The sequence below is a fragment of the Lycium barbarum genome, chromosome 2, assembly GCF_019175385.1.
Source record: "Lycium barbarum isolate Lr01 chromosome 2, ASM1917538v2, whole genome shotgun sequence".
NCBI classification, from domain to species: domain Eukaryota; kingdom Viridiplantae; phylum Streptophyta; class Magnoliopsida; order Solanales; family Solanaceae; genus Lycium; species Lycium barbarum.
This window is the reverse complement of record NC_083338.1, coordinates 1,398,493-1,413,860: the sequence shown is the minus strand read 5'-3', so window position 1 is coordinate 1,413,860 and position 15,368 is coordinate 1,398,493. Positions and strand designations below refer to the sequence as shown.

Sequence of the window (15,368 nt, the reverse complement as noted above, 5' to 3'; positions counted from 1 at the left end):
ATCATGGCAATGCTCCAAACATACTTAGATCGAGAAGCTAAAATGGAGGAAGAGCGAATGCTCCTCCAACAATCCATTTTAGAAAATGGAGAAGCTATGACAAGAATGAATGATTCATTTGAGGATGCCAATTCCTCAATTGTCATGGAAGTGTCTACTCCTCAAAATGAATTGGTTGAAGAAGAGATTTTAATTTTTCAAGATGAGCCCGAAAGTTCTTGTGACCACAACGAAAGTTGTGAAACTGAAGAAATGGTTCAACTTGAAGAAGAAGAAGAAGAAGAGCAAAATCTTTAAGAAGAAATCTCCAATTCTCGAAAAGAAGAAGTTGAGGAAATCTTGAAAAGCATAATGGGGAGGATTGAAAAATATGGGCAAGTCTTGACCAAATTGTGGGAAGAAGTTCAACATGGAGATGATGAAACTTTCCAAAAGGTGTATCTCACCATGGATGGATTTTTACAAGAGTTGGACGACTCTCACAATGAAGAGAATCTTGACAAAATGGAAATTTTGAGCCAAGATTGGCTAATGAATCAAGCTCAACAACTTGAAGCCTATGGAAATCACCGTGAAGGCATTTCATGGATGATGGAAGAATTTCTAAAAATACATGTTGAGTAAAGTCAAGAAGTGGAGCTACTTGAAATTACTATCCAAAAATTGGAGGCCGAATTGAATGCAAAGATTGAGGAATGTGATGCTCAATATCAAAGGGCCATGGATTGTAGTTTTGAGTTAGTTTCCAATGAAGAAGAGGTCAAGATTGATTTTGATGAGCTAATGGTGAATTGCCAACCGACCAATCCAAAAATAATGCAAGATGCCAAGATTGAAGAAATGATACTAGAGTTACATAAAAAAGTTCATACAATAATTTTTGAAGACTCTAGTTCATTCTTGGGTGAGGATGTCAAAAATGAAGCGAATTTGAAATTGAAGCGCATTGGACCACATTCCAACCATTTTTCAACATTATGCTTGGTTGATGATATGGAAGTTGAACTAATCGAGCCTATCGAGAATTGTGAAAATGAAGAAGAAAGCGTTTTCATTTTGAAGTTTGCTATTCCAAGAAGATAAAATGGCATGCTTCACTTACGGGCCAAGAAGTGCAAAATGCGACACCCGAGAGTTGGCCTCTTTCCTTTTCTACCACTGCCTCACGAGCATCACCGGAATCTTGATTCAAAGTTGGGGCGCAAATTCATATCTTCCAAATGGAAGGAAAAGTGGTAAAGGTAACCGTCGTGCCGCGACGTTAAATCAAGCGCTTGGTGGGAGGTAACCCATCATTTTAAAAAAATTTAAATCGTTTTTGAAATTTTATTTGTTAGAATAGTTTAGTTTATGGTTTGTGACTAATCTGCAAAGTTTCAGAATTTTGGAGTTGTTTTGAGCATATCGGATATCCGGACAACCCCCAAAACCAGTAAAAGCTGCGAAAAAATGTTTTCTGGTGTCATAACATGCGATTCGCATTTCATACATGTGAATCGCATTCGCTTCGCATGTGGTGATAGTGAGTAAAAAAAAAGGTGACATCACATGCGACTGGCATGTCATACATGTGAATCGCATGTAACGTCGCATATGGTGACAACCAGTAAAAAAAAACTTTCTATGTTTATGCTTTGTTTTGATTATGTGCAGCGAGGACACTGCAATGTTTATAGTTGGGGTGACACGTGGTAGCGCATTATATTTTGAAACTTGCTCAAAATTTTTGAAAATTTTGTTCTTTTGACATGTTGTGGATTAGTCACTCTTATTATTTTATTTTCTTTGAGGACAAATGTGAAAACTCTTGGCTTGTTTGGTCACTACTAAAAAAACAGCGTTTAGTGACGGACGTATTCCGTCGCTAATAAGCATATATCTGTTGCTAAACATGTGTTGCGACGGATTAGCGACGGAATGTCGTCTGTTACAATTTTGCGCGTTGATAACCTATTAGCGACGGAAAATTGAAATCCGTAGCAAACTTAGCGACAGAGTAGCGACGTATGAGATCCGTTCCACATTATAGCAACAGATTATTTTTGTTGCTATTGTTATGAATTCCGTGACTAATTTCATATTTCATTTCGTCGTTTTAGTAAATTAGCGATAAAAACCATTGTCGCTAATCCGTCGCAAAATATTGAATTATTTGTGCCTGCATTTAGCGACAATACAATATTTGTCCCTCTAGCAATGACCAAAATCCGACGCAAATCTGTCACAAATATTTTTCTTTTGTTATTTTTAAATATACCTGTTGATAAGTTGGTATTTTACCAACTTATCTCTTCTTTAATCTTATATTTTTGCTATATTTACTTGAGAAAATAGTGTATTTAATATCATTTACATCTATTTTACAGGTCTTATGTGATTTAGAAGTGATCAGAAGAAACCAAGTGAAAATTTAGTCAAAAAGAGGCCAAATGGGACAGTTTTGCAAAACTGTCCAAACTGGACAGTTTTGCAAAAACGGGACAGAACTGCAAAAAACGGGCAGAACTGCAAAAACTGAAAGTTGGGGCATATTTTGTCATTGTTTTGACTTGGAAAAATCTGGGCATAAAGAGAGGCTTAGGGCAACAAAACAGGATCATCTTTGGCACAACACAAGTCCTTGGAGGCTAGGGTTTCATCACCAACACCTTGGAGGAGAAGATTGGAGGCACTTTAATGAGATATTTCTTAATCCTTTCTTCAATTCCTTGTTTTGTATTGAATATTTAGGTGTGTGGTATTTCATTTCAATACTTGAACCTTGTTTATGGAAGTATAGATTGTTTATGTTTGGATTGAATCTCTTGTTTTGCTTATGTGTTGAATGATTTTATTCTTAATGAAGTGGGTTATTGTTGTTTTAATTAATCTCACTTGAATGATTCTTAAGGGAGTAGCTAACCCTAAGACTTGTCCATTTATTTCGGTTTAAACTTGGAAGAGGCAAACTCGAGATTGGGAAAGATTAATTAACAAGAATTTGGGGCGTTAACCCTCATCTAATGGAATTCGACCTAGGAATAGGCGAAACCATTTGTAGCCATATTCGGGTGTTCTTAATGCTCCTAATTGCTTTAGGGATATTCAATTAGGTAGTCTAGTTAGTCTTCGGAAGAAGCTAATTTAGAGTCATTATCCGAGGCTAAGTAATATAAACTCACCATTATTTGTAAATCATGACATACATTGGATCGTTACTTGAGCGTAGTTTCCCTTGTATCCATGCTTGTGGCCATTGATCATTTTACTTGCTTTCTAGGTTAGTTTACATTTTTGCATTAGTTATAATTCTCTCAAACAAAACCAAAACATTATCCATCGTTTGGCTTTAGCGTAGTTGGTGAAAATTCCTACTTTTCCTAATCGCCTACATATTGTTCTCTGTGGGATTCGACCCCGACTCATAGTTGGGTAAATTATATTTGCATACGACCGTGCCCATTCTAATTAATAGGGTGGATTTGGACGTTATCAAAAATGGCGCCGTTGCCGGGGATCGAACCCGGGTCACCCGCGTGACAGGCGGGAATACTTACCACTATACCTGTTGAAACATACTAAATACAAATTAATAAATACCCTTAAAAATAACTGACATTCACATAAAATAATATTTATAAAAAAAGTTCAAAATAGATAGCGAAATCCCAATCGTTAAGTCCAAACACCGACAACACCAAGCTATCAACTACCAAAAGAACCCACACATCCATCAAGTATTATTAGTGCATAAGTTTGTTCTTTCCAACAAAAAGCAGATAACATAAAAAACTAATGCATGGGTGAAGGACTACGATCATCATCAGAAACTAAAGGATCAACATCGTCAACGTTAGCAGTAGGAGGAGGAGGCACTATGGGTGTCACAATTGATGGTTTGTCGACGGGAGTATTTGGATGATGTGATGGTGAAGAAATCACTCCGCGTGCCTTCTCAATAAATAAAGGAAGCAAGCGATCAGTCAGTGTAGGAATCAATCGCATCACTAACTCCTCCATATTTTCTGTAGGTGCTGATTGAGAAGTTGAAGGTGCTGCTGATGCTGAAGCATTAAAGGCAAAATTGACGCAAAGATTCGGCCCATAATAACTTTGTGCTTGAGATCCAAGACCATATATTCTTCTCTTCCTTGTCCCCCCAGCAACTTCGTAATATGCTTCACATTGATCAATATCAGACTGAGACTGTGATTTTTCCCGTAATATTTCTTGATATCTTTCCTGTAATAATTAGTGAAATTAAAACATCAAGAATTCTAACCATTCAATTTTACCAAATAAAAAGAGAAATGAATTCCAAAGATAAGAGAGCAGATATTTATCCATTTTTCGTTGGTGTACAAGTTATACAGACTAACAGGCACAAGGTTGCATAAATGCAGCACTTGTTGTTGTTGTGAGTCAGCAGGGGAACACAAGGATTAAAAAAAAAAACTATGTAGACATAAGGATTGCTGCAAAATTGGAGTCAAGAGTGCCAAATGTGGAAAATATATTGTTTCTGCTATGTGACTATGTCCTGATAGTATGATACTACATATTTTCCTAGCGGATTGAAGATGTCTGATTTGTTCAACCAGTATTCTATAGCTAAACCTGCTATTGTATGATTTTTAATGGGCGGTATTAGCTATGCTCATTCCTATTGAAAACTTGCAATATTTGGCTAAGTTTGACACATATAGTAATACAAAACTACATAGCATTACAACTACTGAGAGGAACAAGAAGCACTTACATATTGAGCTGGTTTGATGACACTAGTTTGTGGTTAACAGCAAACAAATGCATGGAAGCAAACCAAGTTCATATAGTGATAGGTGCTGGGCAATGATTCATAGCATAGAATTTGTTTATTGTTTGTTGACACCCAATTTTGTCTCCCCTCTCCTCCAAAATACCTATTTACGCTTCTAATATTTTTGAAAAATTAAAAAATATATATTGTATTTTACTATAATTATTAGCCTCTTATCAATACTGGCATTTCATTATTCTATTACAGTTACCAGCTATCCTCATTGTCATTTATCAATTATTATTATTATTATTATTATTATTATTATTATTATTATTATTATTATTATTATTATTATAATTCACAATTTTTTATCATTTCAGCATTTTTTACCAGCTTACGCACACGCATCGCATTTATCTTTGCATAATTAGATAATAATGTTTATTTACTGTGGATTTTTGAAATATTATTGCACGACTATTACAACGCCATTTTTTATCTGAGCACTAATAATTGCATATTTTATATTAAGTAATACTTTAACACAAGTTATTTAAATAGGTCTTTTATTTAAATGTAGTAGCCCAATCAAATCATATTGTTTTCGGACCAATTCACAAAACCGGTCCACATTTTAATTTACTAGTCCATTTTAATTCAGCCCAACCCATTTTAATGCCCAATCTACATTCAAATACCAGCCCATATATTTTCAGCCAACCCAGTCCATTAAATAATTCCCCAACCCAGAGGCCCATACCCGTTTTATTCACCCGACCCGACCCGGCCAATCCATTTATTTTTTTGACCTAATCTTCTTTTCCTTTCATTTTTCTTCACCGCCGCCTTCACCCCTCTCTCTTTTCCTCTCTTCTCCTTCAATCCCTTTTCTTCCCTCTTCTCCGCTTCCCCCCACTCGTTCCTGTTCCCCACCACCGCCGCCTACACCCGCTCCCACTTCTCTCTGTTCCCCACTTCCCCTGTCCCCACGCTCCTCTCTCTCTTCCTTTCGAACGAAAACCTAGCTCAAACCCAAAATTGACATTATAAATAATGTTTTTCCAAGTCGGTTTAAGAAAGATTTTTTGGATTGATGAAAACCCCCAAAGAATCTGGAGGATTTTTCGATTCATGAAATTCCCCAAGAACAAGTTGTATTAATCGCAGAAACCCCCCTAAGAATCTTAGCTGCTTCGAATCTCTGAAAAAGGAGTTATTTTAGTCCCTTTGAATACTCGAAAATACAAAGATCTTTAACCATTTCAAATTCCCTCCTAAATATTAGTTTCAGTTTTCTTGATATCATCTAAAAAAATACTAAATCCATTTTTTTTTGCTCGTTCGAATCTGAGTGCCGAGAGCTCGAAGTTTGTGTAGTTCGAGGTAGTTCGAAGACTCGAAGCCTCACTTCGCTGCACCCGAAGAAGGTCAGTCAACACCCCTTTTTATTTATTTATCCATGAATTGAGCATTTTCTGCTTTGTGTTATGTGTTTTTATACGCTTTACATGTTTGTTAGTTAGGCAGTGTGATAATGCTGATAGATGCAATTCCCGTTCTGCTTAGATTAATTTGGTTTAGTTCTTGTTTAACTTAAGGTTAGTATGTTTTACTCTTTAGTGGATAATTTGGTCCTCGTTATGTCGTTGAATAATACTAGCATGTGATTAGCATTTTTAATGTGTTGGTAGGTATTTACACGTGTATAATGTTCTCTATTAATTGTCGTGCGCATTTGAAAGCATGTCTAGCAAGGTCAAGTATCAGTTTGGTCTGATGAAGTTTAGAGGTTGATGTTTATTACGGTTTAATGTGTTCTTAATCCAAATTGTCCTTTATATTTCGAATGAGCCTATTGTCATCCAAATATGTATTCGCATACATATCAGTCCTTTGTTTACTTTGGTTTTGGTTCCTATGCATTCATGAGTAGCTCGATATGTGTCTGTTTTGCTTAATGTTGCAGTTGGTGAGAAAACTATGTTCAATTATTTAGTTTGTTTCGCTTAGTATGACAGTTGATAAGGACCTGTATTTAGCCTCTAGCTGTTTGCTTAATATTGTAGTTGGTATGATGCTATGTTTAGTCATTAAGTCTATTCTGCTTAGTGTTGTAATCAGTATAAAATTACACTCAAAGTGGCCTAGTTTGTTTGCTCAAATTGAAATTGTAATTATAGTTGAAGGAGAAGGACCTTTCTGTTTTAGTATTTGAATTACCTGGCTTGCCTAAGTTAGCTTAATCCATTTGAAGCCTTATACGATAAGTCATTCTATAATTGAACATGATTGTATGTTTGCCCAGTTTAGACCTCCTTTAACTGCATGTTTTAGCTTAAGCCTATATGAACAAATTCATTATTTATAAAGGGTCTCGTCCTCCCACTGTTTCTTCATCCGAGATGGGTAAAAGTATGATTTATGAGAGTGAAAACTAAGTCTGTATACTTAAAGGGAATCAGATTGCCATAAGTTGTTCTGTGCTGTCTCTTAATGTCTTGCTTGTCCATTACTTGGCCTGTATCTTTGGTTTATTGATTATGTGGTCTGTCACAAGGAGGATGCCACTTGATCAGATTACTATTTAGGTGATTATTGGTATGCCTTAGTTCTCAGTATTTGATTGAGCTTAAGCCAATAGTTTTGAAAGGGTAAATGATAGATTAATGATGATATGAGCATGAATATAGTTTGCCAAGTGTTTGTTGGTTTTATCCCTCTTTGCATTGTGTACAGTTTGGATTGGTTTTACTGTGGAATTGAAACAAAACTCCAGATCTGTCCTTGTTTGAACCTCAGGAATGGTTAACAAAATATATGACTTTCGAATATGGTTTATGTACCATCTGTTGGTGCCTCTTCGCGTTGTTTGTATTCTTTGAAATCATAATCAACTAATATAAATTGGCCAGGATAAACCTTCTTGTAGGATAAGATTTTTCCCAGTTCGTATGCCTTCTATGTTTGTTTCTTTGCTCTAAATAAGATTGAACAACAGCTTAGATCCAGCTTCAGTATCTTTAAGTATATGTTAGTGCTCTGTTAAATTTTTTTAAAAAAATATATTGGAGTTTCTCTATTGATGAAACACGCTAACTGTATGCTGTACTATCATTCCATACTGAGTTGAATCTGTTTAAGCTTATTGGCGACCATTGTATGAATCATATGAGTATATCTTCAAGGTATATTCGAATAAGGGGTGAAGCTGCTGCATTTGATTAAATTTATGTTGAAATGTCAAACATGCATGTTTATTTGACTATCTATTTGAACCATATTAAGATATCTGGGCAATCCTTTCTGGCTATACATATAACTGTGCTTTGTGCTTTGCTTTGGGATGTTTGTTTGGTTTATATGAAGTACTCGCGAATTTCCTTCCCTCTTTCTGCATTGTTTATGCTCGTATGGGTTTGTTCCCTCCCTACCTGATTTTCCTGTAGTATGGTATACTTCAAAGTATACATGGTATATAAACCTTAATGTATATCCGTGTATACAAGGGCCGTATATTAGTATATACCTTTCAGGTATACCAGGTATACTCCGAATATTTTGTGCTATTGCATTTGTCTACGCAATTTATACATGACCTACCGAATTGTTTTGAATTTGTACATGTTTAACCTTATTCGTCGATTAGATACTAATTCTTTTCTTTTCATTTTTTGCATGGCCATCGCATATGAGTCCGAGGGACTTGTCTCCCTTTGCATTCGGTGTTGGGCTAAAAGCCCAACGAAATCTCCCTCGCATCAGCTCTGTCCGTGGCAAATAAAATGTTGGGCCAAAGGAAAACAAAAAATATTTGGGCTTTGGCCCATATAATAGCAGCAACCCACATCAATGCAATGAAGTTTCTGGGCTGGAGCCCAACAGCAATCTGATCATAGTAGCCTTGAAATGGGCTGAGCCCATTTAATTTATTCATTCCTCTATTTTATTATTTTGTGTATTTAATTTGTATTGCATGACTAACATTTGATGATTTAGATCTAAACCTTAGTGAAATTAGTAGGTTTAGTCTTAATGGTGGGTAGTTAGTTTAAGGAAGACTAACCATCAACTCCATAAATCTTATTATCTTCTTTTTACATTAAAACTATTTATAACGTTTAATATTTATATTTTATTCGGAATGATTGATTCGCAAAAATGGCACGACTATATATTTTTTATCGTATCAAGACGTCATTAATATGTCACTACAAACTCAAATATATTTTATAGGAAACTTATTCAAGTTGAAACGTACATGCATATTTTTAAGCATAATTAATATAATATATTTTGAATTCTATTTATAAGTCTAGATTTTTCTATATTGCTACATTCCTATAATATAATTTATTCAAAGTTTAAAATTGCTAAATCCTTTTCCCAAAAGCTATTATTTATAGGCAAAATATCCTAATTTCATATAAGTCTTATCTTGAATAGCATTTATTATATTTTCATATAAAGTCTTAGTAACATTTAAGTTTTATTTTAAATAGCATTTAAAATCCTCTTTTATGCAAGCTATTATACTTTTACAAGTATTATTTTAAATAGCATTATTTATTGCTTTCATTTAAAATCTAAGCAATATTTATAAGTCTTATTTTAAGTAGCATTTAAAGTCCTCTTTTGTGCAAATTATCTTATTTTTCATAAATCTTAACTAACATTACTTTCCTTTAAGACCTAAGCAATACCTGTAAGTCATTTTAAAATTTGAACATTGTATCTCGTCTTAATTAATTAACCTAAGTTTAGTCGGATAACCGTAAGTTAACGGATTCTAAAGGATGCCTAACCCCTTCCCTTTAGGATAATATAGAGCCCTTACCTGGAATCACACTGGTTAAGCAGACTATTAATTGAGGTTTAGTTTTAACTTTGCCTTAGTTAACCACTAGGTGTCCTAATTCACCGTTAAATTAATTAGGTGGCGACTCCTTAAAACAAAATAAACAGGACATCAATACGTCATACTCCTAAATCAACCCGGTTAAAACGGGGTGTAACAGCTTGGCGACTCCGCTGGGGAATTTAGGCTCTAACCATAACAACTTAGGTTAACAAATAATTTGTGGGATATTTTGTTTGTTTTGTTTTATTTTGCCTATATTGTTGCTTTATATGCTTTTAAGTGTTTGTATTTTATTCCTTATGTAAATTTTTTCTATGTAATATGTATGTTATTGCCTTCCTTAAATTGACATTCCGCTCATATTTCTTCCACTCCTGGAAAATTCACACAAATTCACACACTTAAAGCGGTTTCGCGGTTCGCGGCCGTGCACTACTAAATTACACCTTTAGTGGATTGGTCTTGTGGATTTAGTCGATCGGCGGTGCAGTCGACGGCCACGGACTTTCCACTCCCAAGTTGTCCGCTTGGGGGAGCCTTGTGTCATAAGAAAACCACTCTTAGTCTACCTAGGTAGAGCGAAAACCAAAACCTTGTAAGAACATGCATCATTTTAAACCTAGGAGGCTTAATACCCTTGGTGTATTGAGTTCATTAGTCAACCTTACCAAATGTCCAAATGAGTCTATGACTCTAAGTGACACTATTCACTATTTATGTGCATTATTTGAAGGACAAAATGTGGAATATGTGGACCTAGTGCTCTATAGATAAATATTTCAAGGAAACTGACACTTTGTCGCAGGTTGCGTGGAGCATTCAATTAATGCCGGAGGTTGAAGACAACCAAAAGAAATTAGTGGAGTTGAAGTATTAGATATCTTAGATTAACTTTGAGATGTATTATCAATTGGCATATAATAATTTTTATTATTCTTGTAAATTACTTTTAGGAGGAGTTGGGGAATGATACATAAAAGACATGTTTGTCCTTCAAATATTCGTTAGGCCTACCTCTGGCATAAAGAGGTCCCTTGCATTATAAAACGCGATGTATTATGTGCACTAAATGTGTTTATATGCAATAATATGTCCTTACCGTATACTGACTCATTTTCTTTTTTCTTTTTTCTTGTTTTATGTTTTTTCTTTTTAAAACTTGTTTTCAAAATAAAAGGTTGACTTGTGCTAAAGGGGAACTGGCGGAGCATTCATATTTCACATGGTCTAGAGCCACGAAATCAGATTCCAACCCATCACTAATCACCTGGTTAACCAAAAGGACTCGTTCTAAAATGGAGCAAAGTTTGATCAATGCAACCACTTCATCTGAGCCATCTCTTAATTTACCAATCACGAGTGATCCCACATCCTCTAAAGAATCAGAAACACATTTGGAGATCATTGCTCGTCTAGAGCGACGAGTTGCTGAATTAAGTCACATGGTACTTCACAACCGGTCATTTTCTCAAACGCCGCCACATATGACTACATCTCATGGGGTTCGTCAGACTTTGCCTATGCCACCTCCATTCCCAAATTTGGACGAATATAACCAAGAAAATTATTTTACCACTTCCCAGCCGGTTCGCTCCGAACCCTTCACTCAAAATGCTTCCTTTTTATTTACAGTCACCTCTTCAAAAGCTCAATTCATACCGACGGCACATGATGTTACCAATACACATCAAGTTCCGCCAGTGTATACTTATACCACAGCTCCACCCATGACGCAAATACAAGGACAATGTCGCACAGATGTTGATCATTATGTCGAAGTCGAGAATAAGGCACGGTCAGTTAACGACGAAATGATAAACAGAAAGCTCAAAAGTTTGGAAGATGCCATGAGAAGTTTGCGTGGACTTGGTAGTAATCAAAGCGTGAGATATGAGGAGTTATGTGCATTTCCTGAGGTAGAATTGCCACCAGGCTATAAGATTCCAAAATTTGAAAAATTTGATGGGTCGGGATACCCTTTCTTCCATTTGAAGGTCTATTGTGAAAAGTTGATTGGTGTGGGGAAGAACGAAGGGATAAGAGTCAAGCTATTCAATCAAAGTTTGAGTGGAAAGGCCTTGGAGTGGTATTCTAAGCAAGATACAACCAAATGGCGTACTTGGGATGACTTGGCAAATGATTTTGTGGATCATTACAAGTTTCATGTCGAGATCGCTCCTGACAGAATATCGATTACAAAATTAAAGAAGAAGTCGATCGAATCATTCCGAGAATATGCTATACGGTGGAGAGAAGAAGCATCTAGAGTACACCCACCCATGGAGGAGACAAAAATGGTTACTTTCTTCATTCAAGCACTAGAACCGGAATACTATGAACGTTTGGTAACAATGGGCGGAAAAACTTTTGTAGAGGTGATCAAAGAAGGGGACATGATCGAAGATGACATTAAGACAGGGAGAATAACAAGTCTAGCAGCTTTACAGTCTACTAGTAGGGCTATACAAACTGGTGCTCTCGGAAATGGAAAGAAAAAAGAAAAAGAAGCGGCATCGGTAATGGCTTTGGGAAACACATCATACCACCATCAACAAACCCCGCGATATCAGTCTAACGCTCACCACTCACAATATTTCCAATACCCTCCACATCCATACAACCAAACTTTGTCATCTTACCAACCTCAATCACCACAAATATCCTACCCCGTTTACAACACACAACCAGCATATCGAGCTTCACGACCACCAACATACCCAGCTCCACCATCACAAATCTCATCATCCAAACAATGCATCTGCACCTCGCCCAAATAAATCGTTTCGCAATTTTACACCATTGGGAGAGCCACTGAGCGTTGTTTTTGAAAGACTGCAAGCTTCAGGCTTAGTATATCCTGTGGAAGGTAGAATTCCGGATCCACTACCTAGAAGCTTTGATCCCACTAAAACATGTGCATATCATTCGGGGGGTAAAAGGCCATTCCACTGATCGTTGTTACGCATTGAAGCATAAGGTTGAAGAGCTTATTGAAGCAAAACAGATCACGGTCAAACAACCGGCACCAAATGTGGTTAACAATCCACTCCCGACCCATGATGGGGCCACGATAAATATGATTGGAATAGATGAAAATGATGACGATCCAGCTGAATTCATAGTGCCTGGGGATAGCGTGGAAGATCATGGTCTTGTAGCCGTTGCTTCTCCGGCTGTAGTGATAAGTGGTTGTGTACCTGTCGAGATATTATGAGCTTCGTCGACGCCTGTGGAAGTAGTTCAAGCACCAAATCAGTTACCAGTGCTCGATACCAAAGCCGTACCGTGGAATTATCAACAAGCTGTGATGGAGTGTCGAGGAAAGGAAACTATTACTGACAAGATTAAGACATCAGGAATGACAAGGTCTGGAAGATGATATTCTCCAGAAGATCTAGCTAGATTGGGGCAAGCTAAGGAAACCAATGTGCCTCCCAAAAGGGTCGTGACAGAAGCCGAAGCAGAAGAATTTTTTAGGAAGATTAAGGCCAGTGAGTACTCTGTTGTGGATCAGTTGAAAAAGACCAATGCCCAAATTCCTATTCTCTCTTTGCTTTTGAGTTCGGATATGCACAGAAATGCACTTTTGAAGATTTTGAATGAAGCATATGTTCCAAGCGGAACAACTAGTGAGACGTTAGTTGGGATGATTGAGCGCGTAATTGACAGCCATCGAATCAGCTTCGATAAGAACTGCCGCCAGAAGGATGCATGCATAACAAAGCGCTCTATATAACTGTCAAGTGTCGTAACATGTTTGTGGCTAAAGTGTTGATTGATGGGGGTTCTGGACTCAACATCTCTCCCTTAACAAGTCTGAAGAAGATCGGATATAATGTCAGTGAGCTCAAGACAAGTACCATCTTTCTTCTTCACGAACAGAACGGGAGCACCCCAAGGAGAAATACTGGGTCTAATAAATCCTTTGCTCAACAAGTCTTGCAACTTCTCCTTCAAGTCTCTCAACTCTGCCGGAGCCATCTGATAGGGTGGAATAGAAATAAGACGGGATCCTCACTCCAAGTCAATGCAAAAGTCAATATCTCGATCAGGCGGCATACCAGGAAAATCTGTAGGGAAAACCTCTGAGAACTCACAAACAACTGGCACTGACTCTACAGAAGGAGCATCCACACTAGTATCCCGAATATGAGCCAAATATGCTAAACATCCCTTATCCACTAACTTTTTCGCCCGAAGAGATGATATGATCTTCTTAGGTGCTGGACTAGGAGTACCCTTCCACTCTAACCGTGGAATACCTGGCATAGCCAACGTGACTGTCTTGGCATGACAATCTAAAATAACATGATAAGGAGATAACCAGTCCATGCCCAAAATAATATCAAATTCCACCATATCTAAAATAACCAAGTCTACCCAAGTATCATACCCTATAAACGTGACTACACAAGACCTATAGACCCAATCTACTATTACAGAATCTCCGACATGAGTAGAGACACGAATAGGTACATCAAGCCTATCACAAAGCATATCCAGACCCATAGAGAAATAGGTGGACACATAAGAGAAATTAGAACCCGGATCAAATAAGACAGTAGTTGATTTGTGACAAACTAAAATAATACCTGTGATAACCGCATTAGAGGCCTCAGCCTCTAGTTTACCCGGAAAAGCATAGAAATGGGAACGTCCACCTTCAGACTGTGTGCCTCCACGACTACCACCGACTGCCTGAGATCCTCCTCTCACTGACTGAGCGCTTCCCCTACCAGACTGACAACCACCTCTGCTAGGATGATGGTCACCTCTGCTCAACTGCGAACCCCCTTTACTAGAATATGCTCCTCCTCTAGCTGGCAGTTCTTGCGGCCTAGATATTTGAACCTTAGAACCCTGCCTGGATCTAGGACACTCTTTCGCGTAATGCCCTGTCTCACCACACTCAAAACATGCTCCTCTGGCCATAGGCTGCTTAACTGTCATAGAAGAACCAGAATACCCACCGCGGTCTAAGGGTTGAGAGTAAGATCCTCGGGAAGTCTGCTTAGAACTGTGCCTACTATAATCTAAAGAACCACTTGCTAAAGCCTGTAGTGACGACTGGATGAGGCGGCTGTAGGGATGATGACGAACCCTGTCATGGTGTCCCCCACCTCTAACAGGACCTCTGAAACTGTCAAATCTACAAGCTTTTTTGTCGCCACCCCCACTATGTGGCCGACCCATCTCTGACTCGACCCTCCTGAAATGCTCTACAACTGACTAAAATAAGGCCCCAAAAGCTTCCAACTGTAACTGTAAGGTGGCCATTCGAAGCGGGAGGTCCACACCCTTCACAAATCTCCTTACTCTCTCAGTCTCTGTGGGAAGTAATGCCGTCGTATAACGGGACAAAGCGAGAAATATGGTCTCATACTCCGCGACCATCCTAACTTGCTGCTCTAATGTCAAAAACTCATCCTTCCTGTTGTCTCTAAGAGTACGAGGAACATACTTCTCCAGGAGCACCTGGTAGAACTAGGTCCAGGTCAAAAGTGGCGATCCAACTGGTCGACACTCCATGTATGATCTCCACCACTGCTTGGCCTCCCCAACTAACTGGAAAGAAGCATAATCCACCCCATGAGACTCCACTACACCCAACTTATGAAGCATCTCATGGAAGCTAACAATAAACTCATACGCATCCTCCGTGGGAGTACCATAAAACCAAGAAGGAGACATTTTGGTAAATCCCTCAAACAATTTTCGCTCCTCACTGGTCAACACTGGCCCATCCATAGGCCTTAGAGAAAAAACAGG

At 37.8% G+C, this 15,368-nt stretch overlaps 1 protein-coding gene across 1 annotated transcript; it reads right to left on the bottom strand.

The window, feature by feature from the left end:
• Window positions 1-3,771: 3,771 nt before the first annotated feature.
• LOC132624299 (uncharacterized) lies at window positions 3,772-13,580 on the bottom strand. Its single transcript, XM_060339101.1, has 2 exons — window positions 13,508-13,580; window positions 3,772-4,157 (listed from the first exon to the last, which is right to left on the bottom strand). Exons 1-2 carry the CDS (start codon window positions 13,578-13,580, stop codon window positions 3,772-3,774), a joined length of 459 nt encoding a protein of 152 aa, XP_060195084.1.
• Between the last annotated feature and the right edge of the window lie 1,788 nt (window positions 13,581-15,368).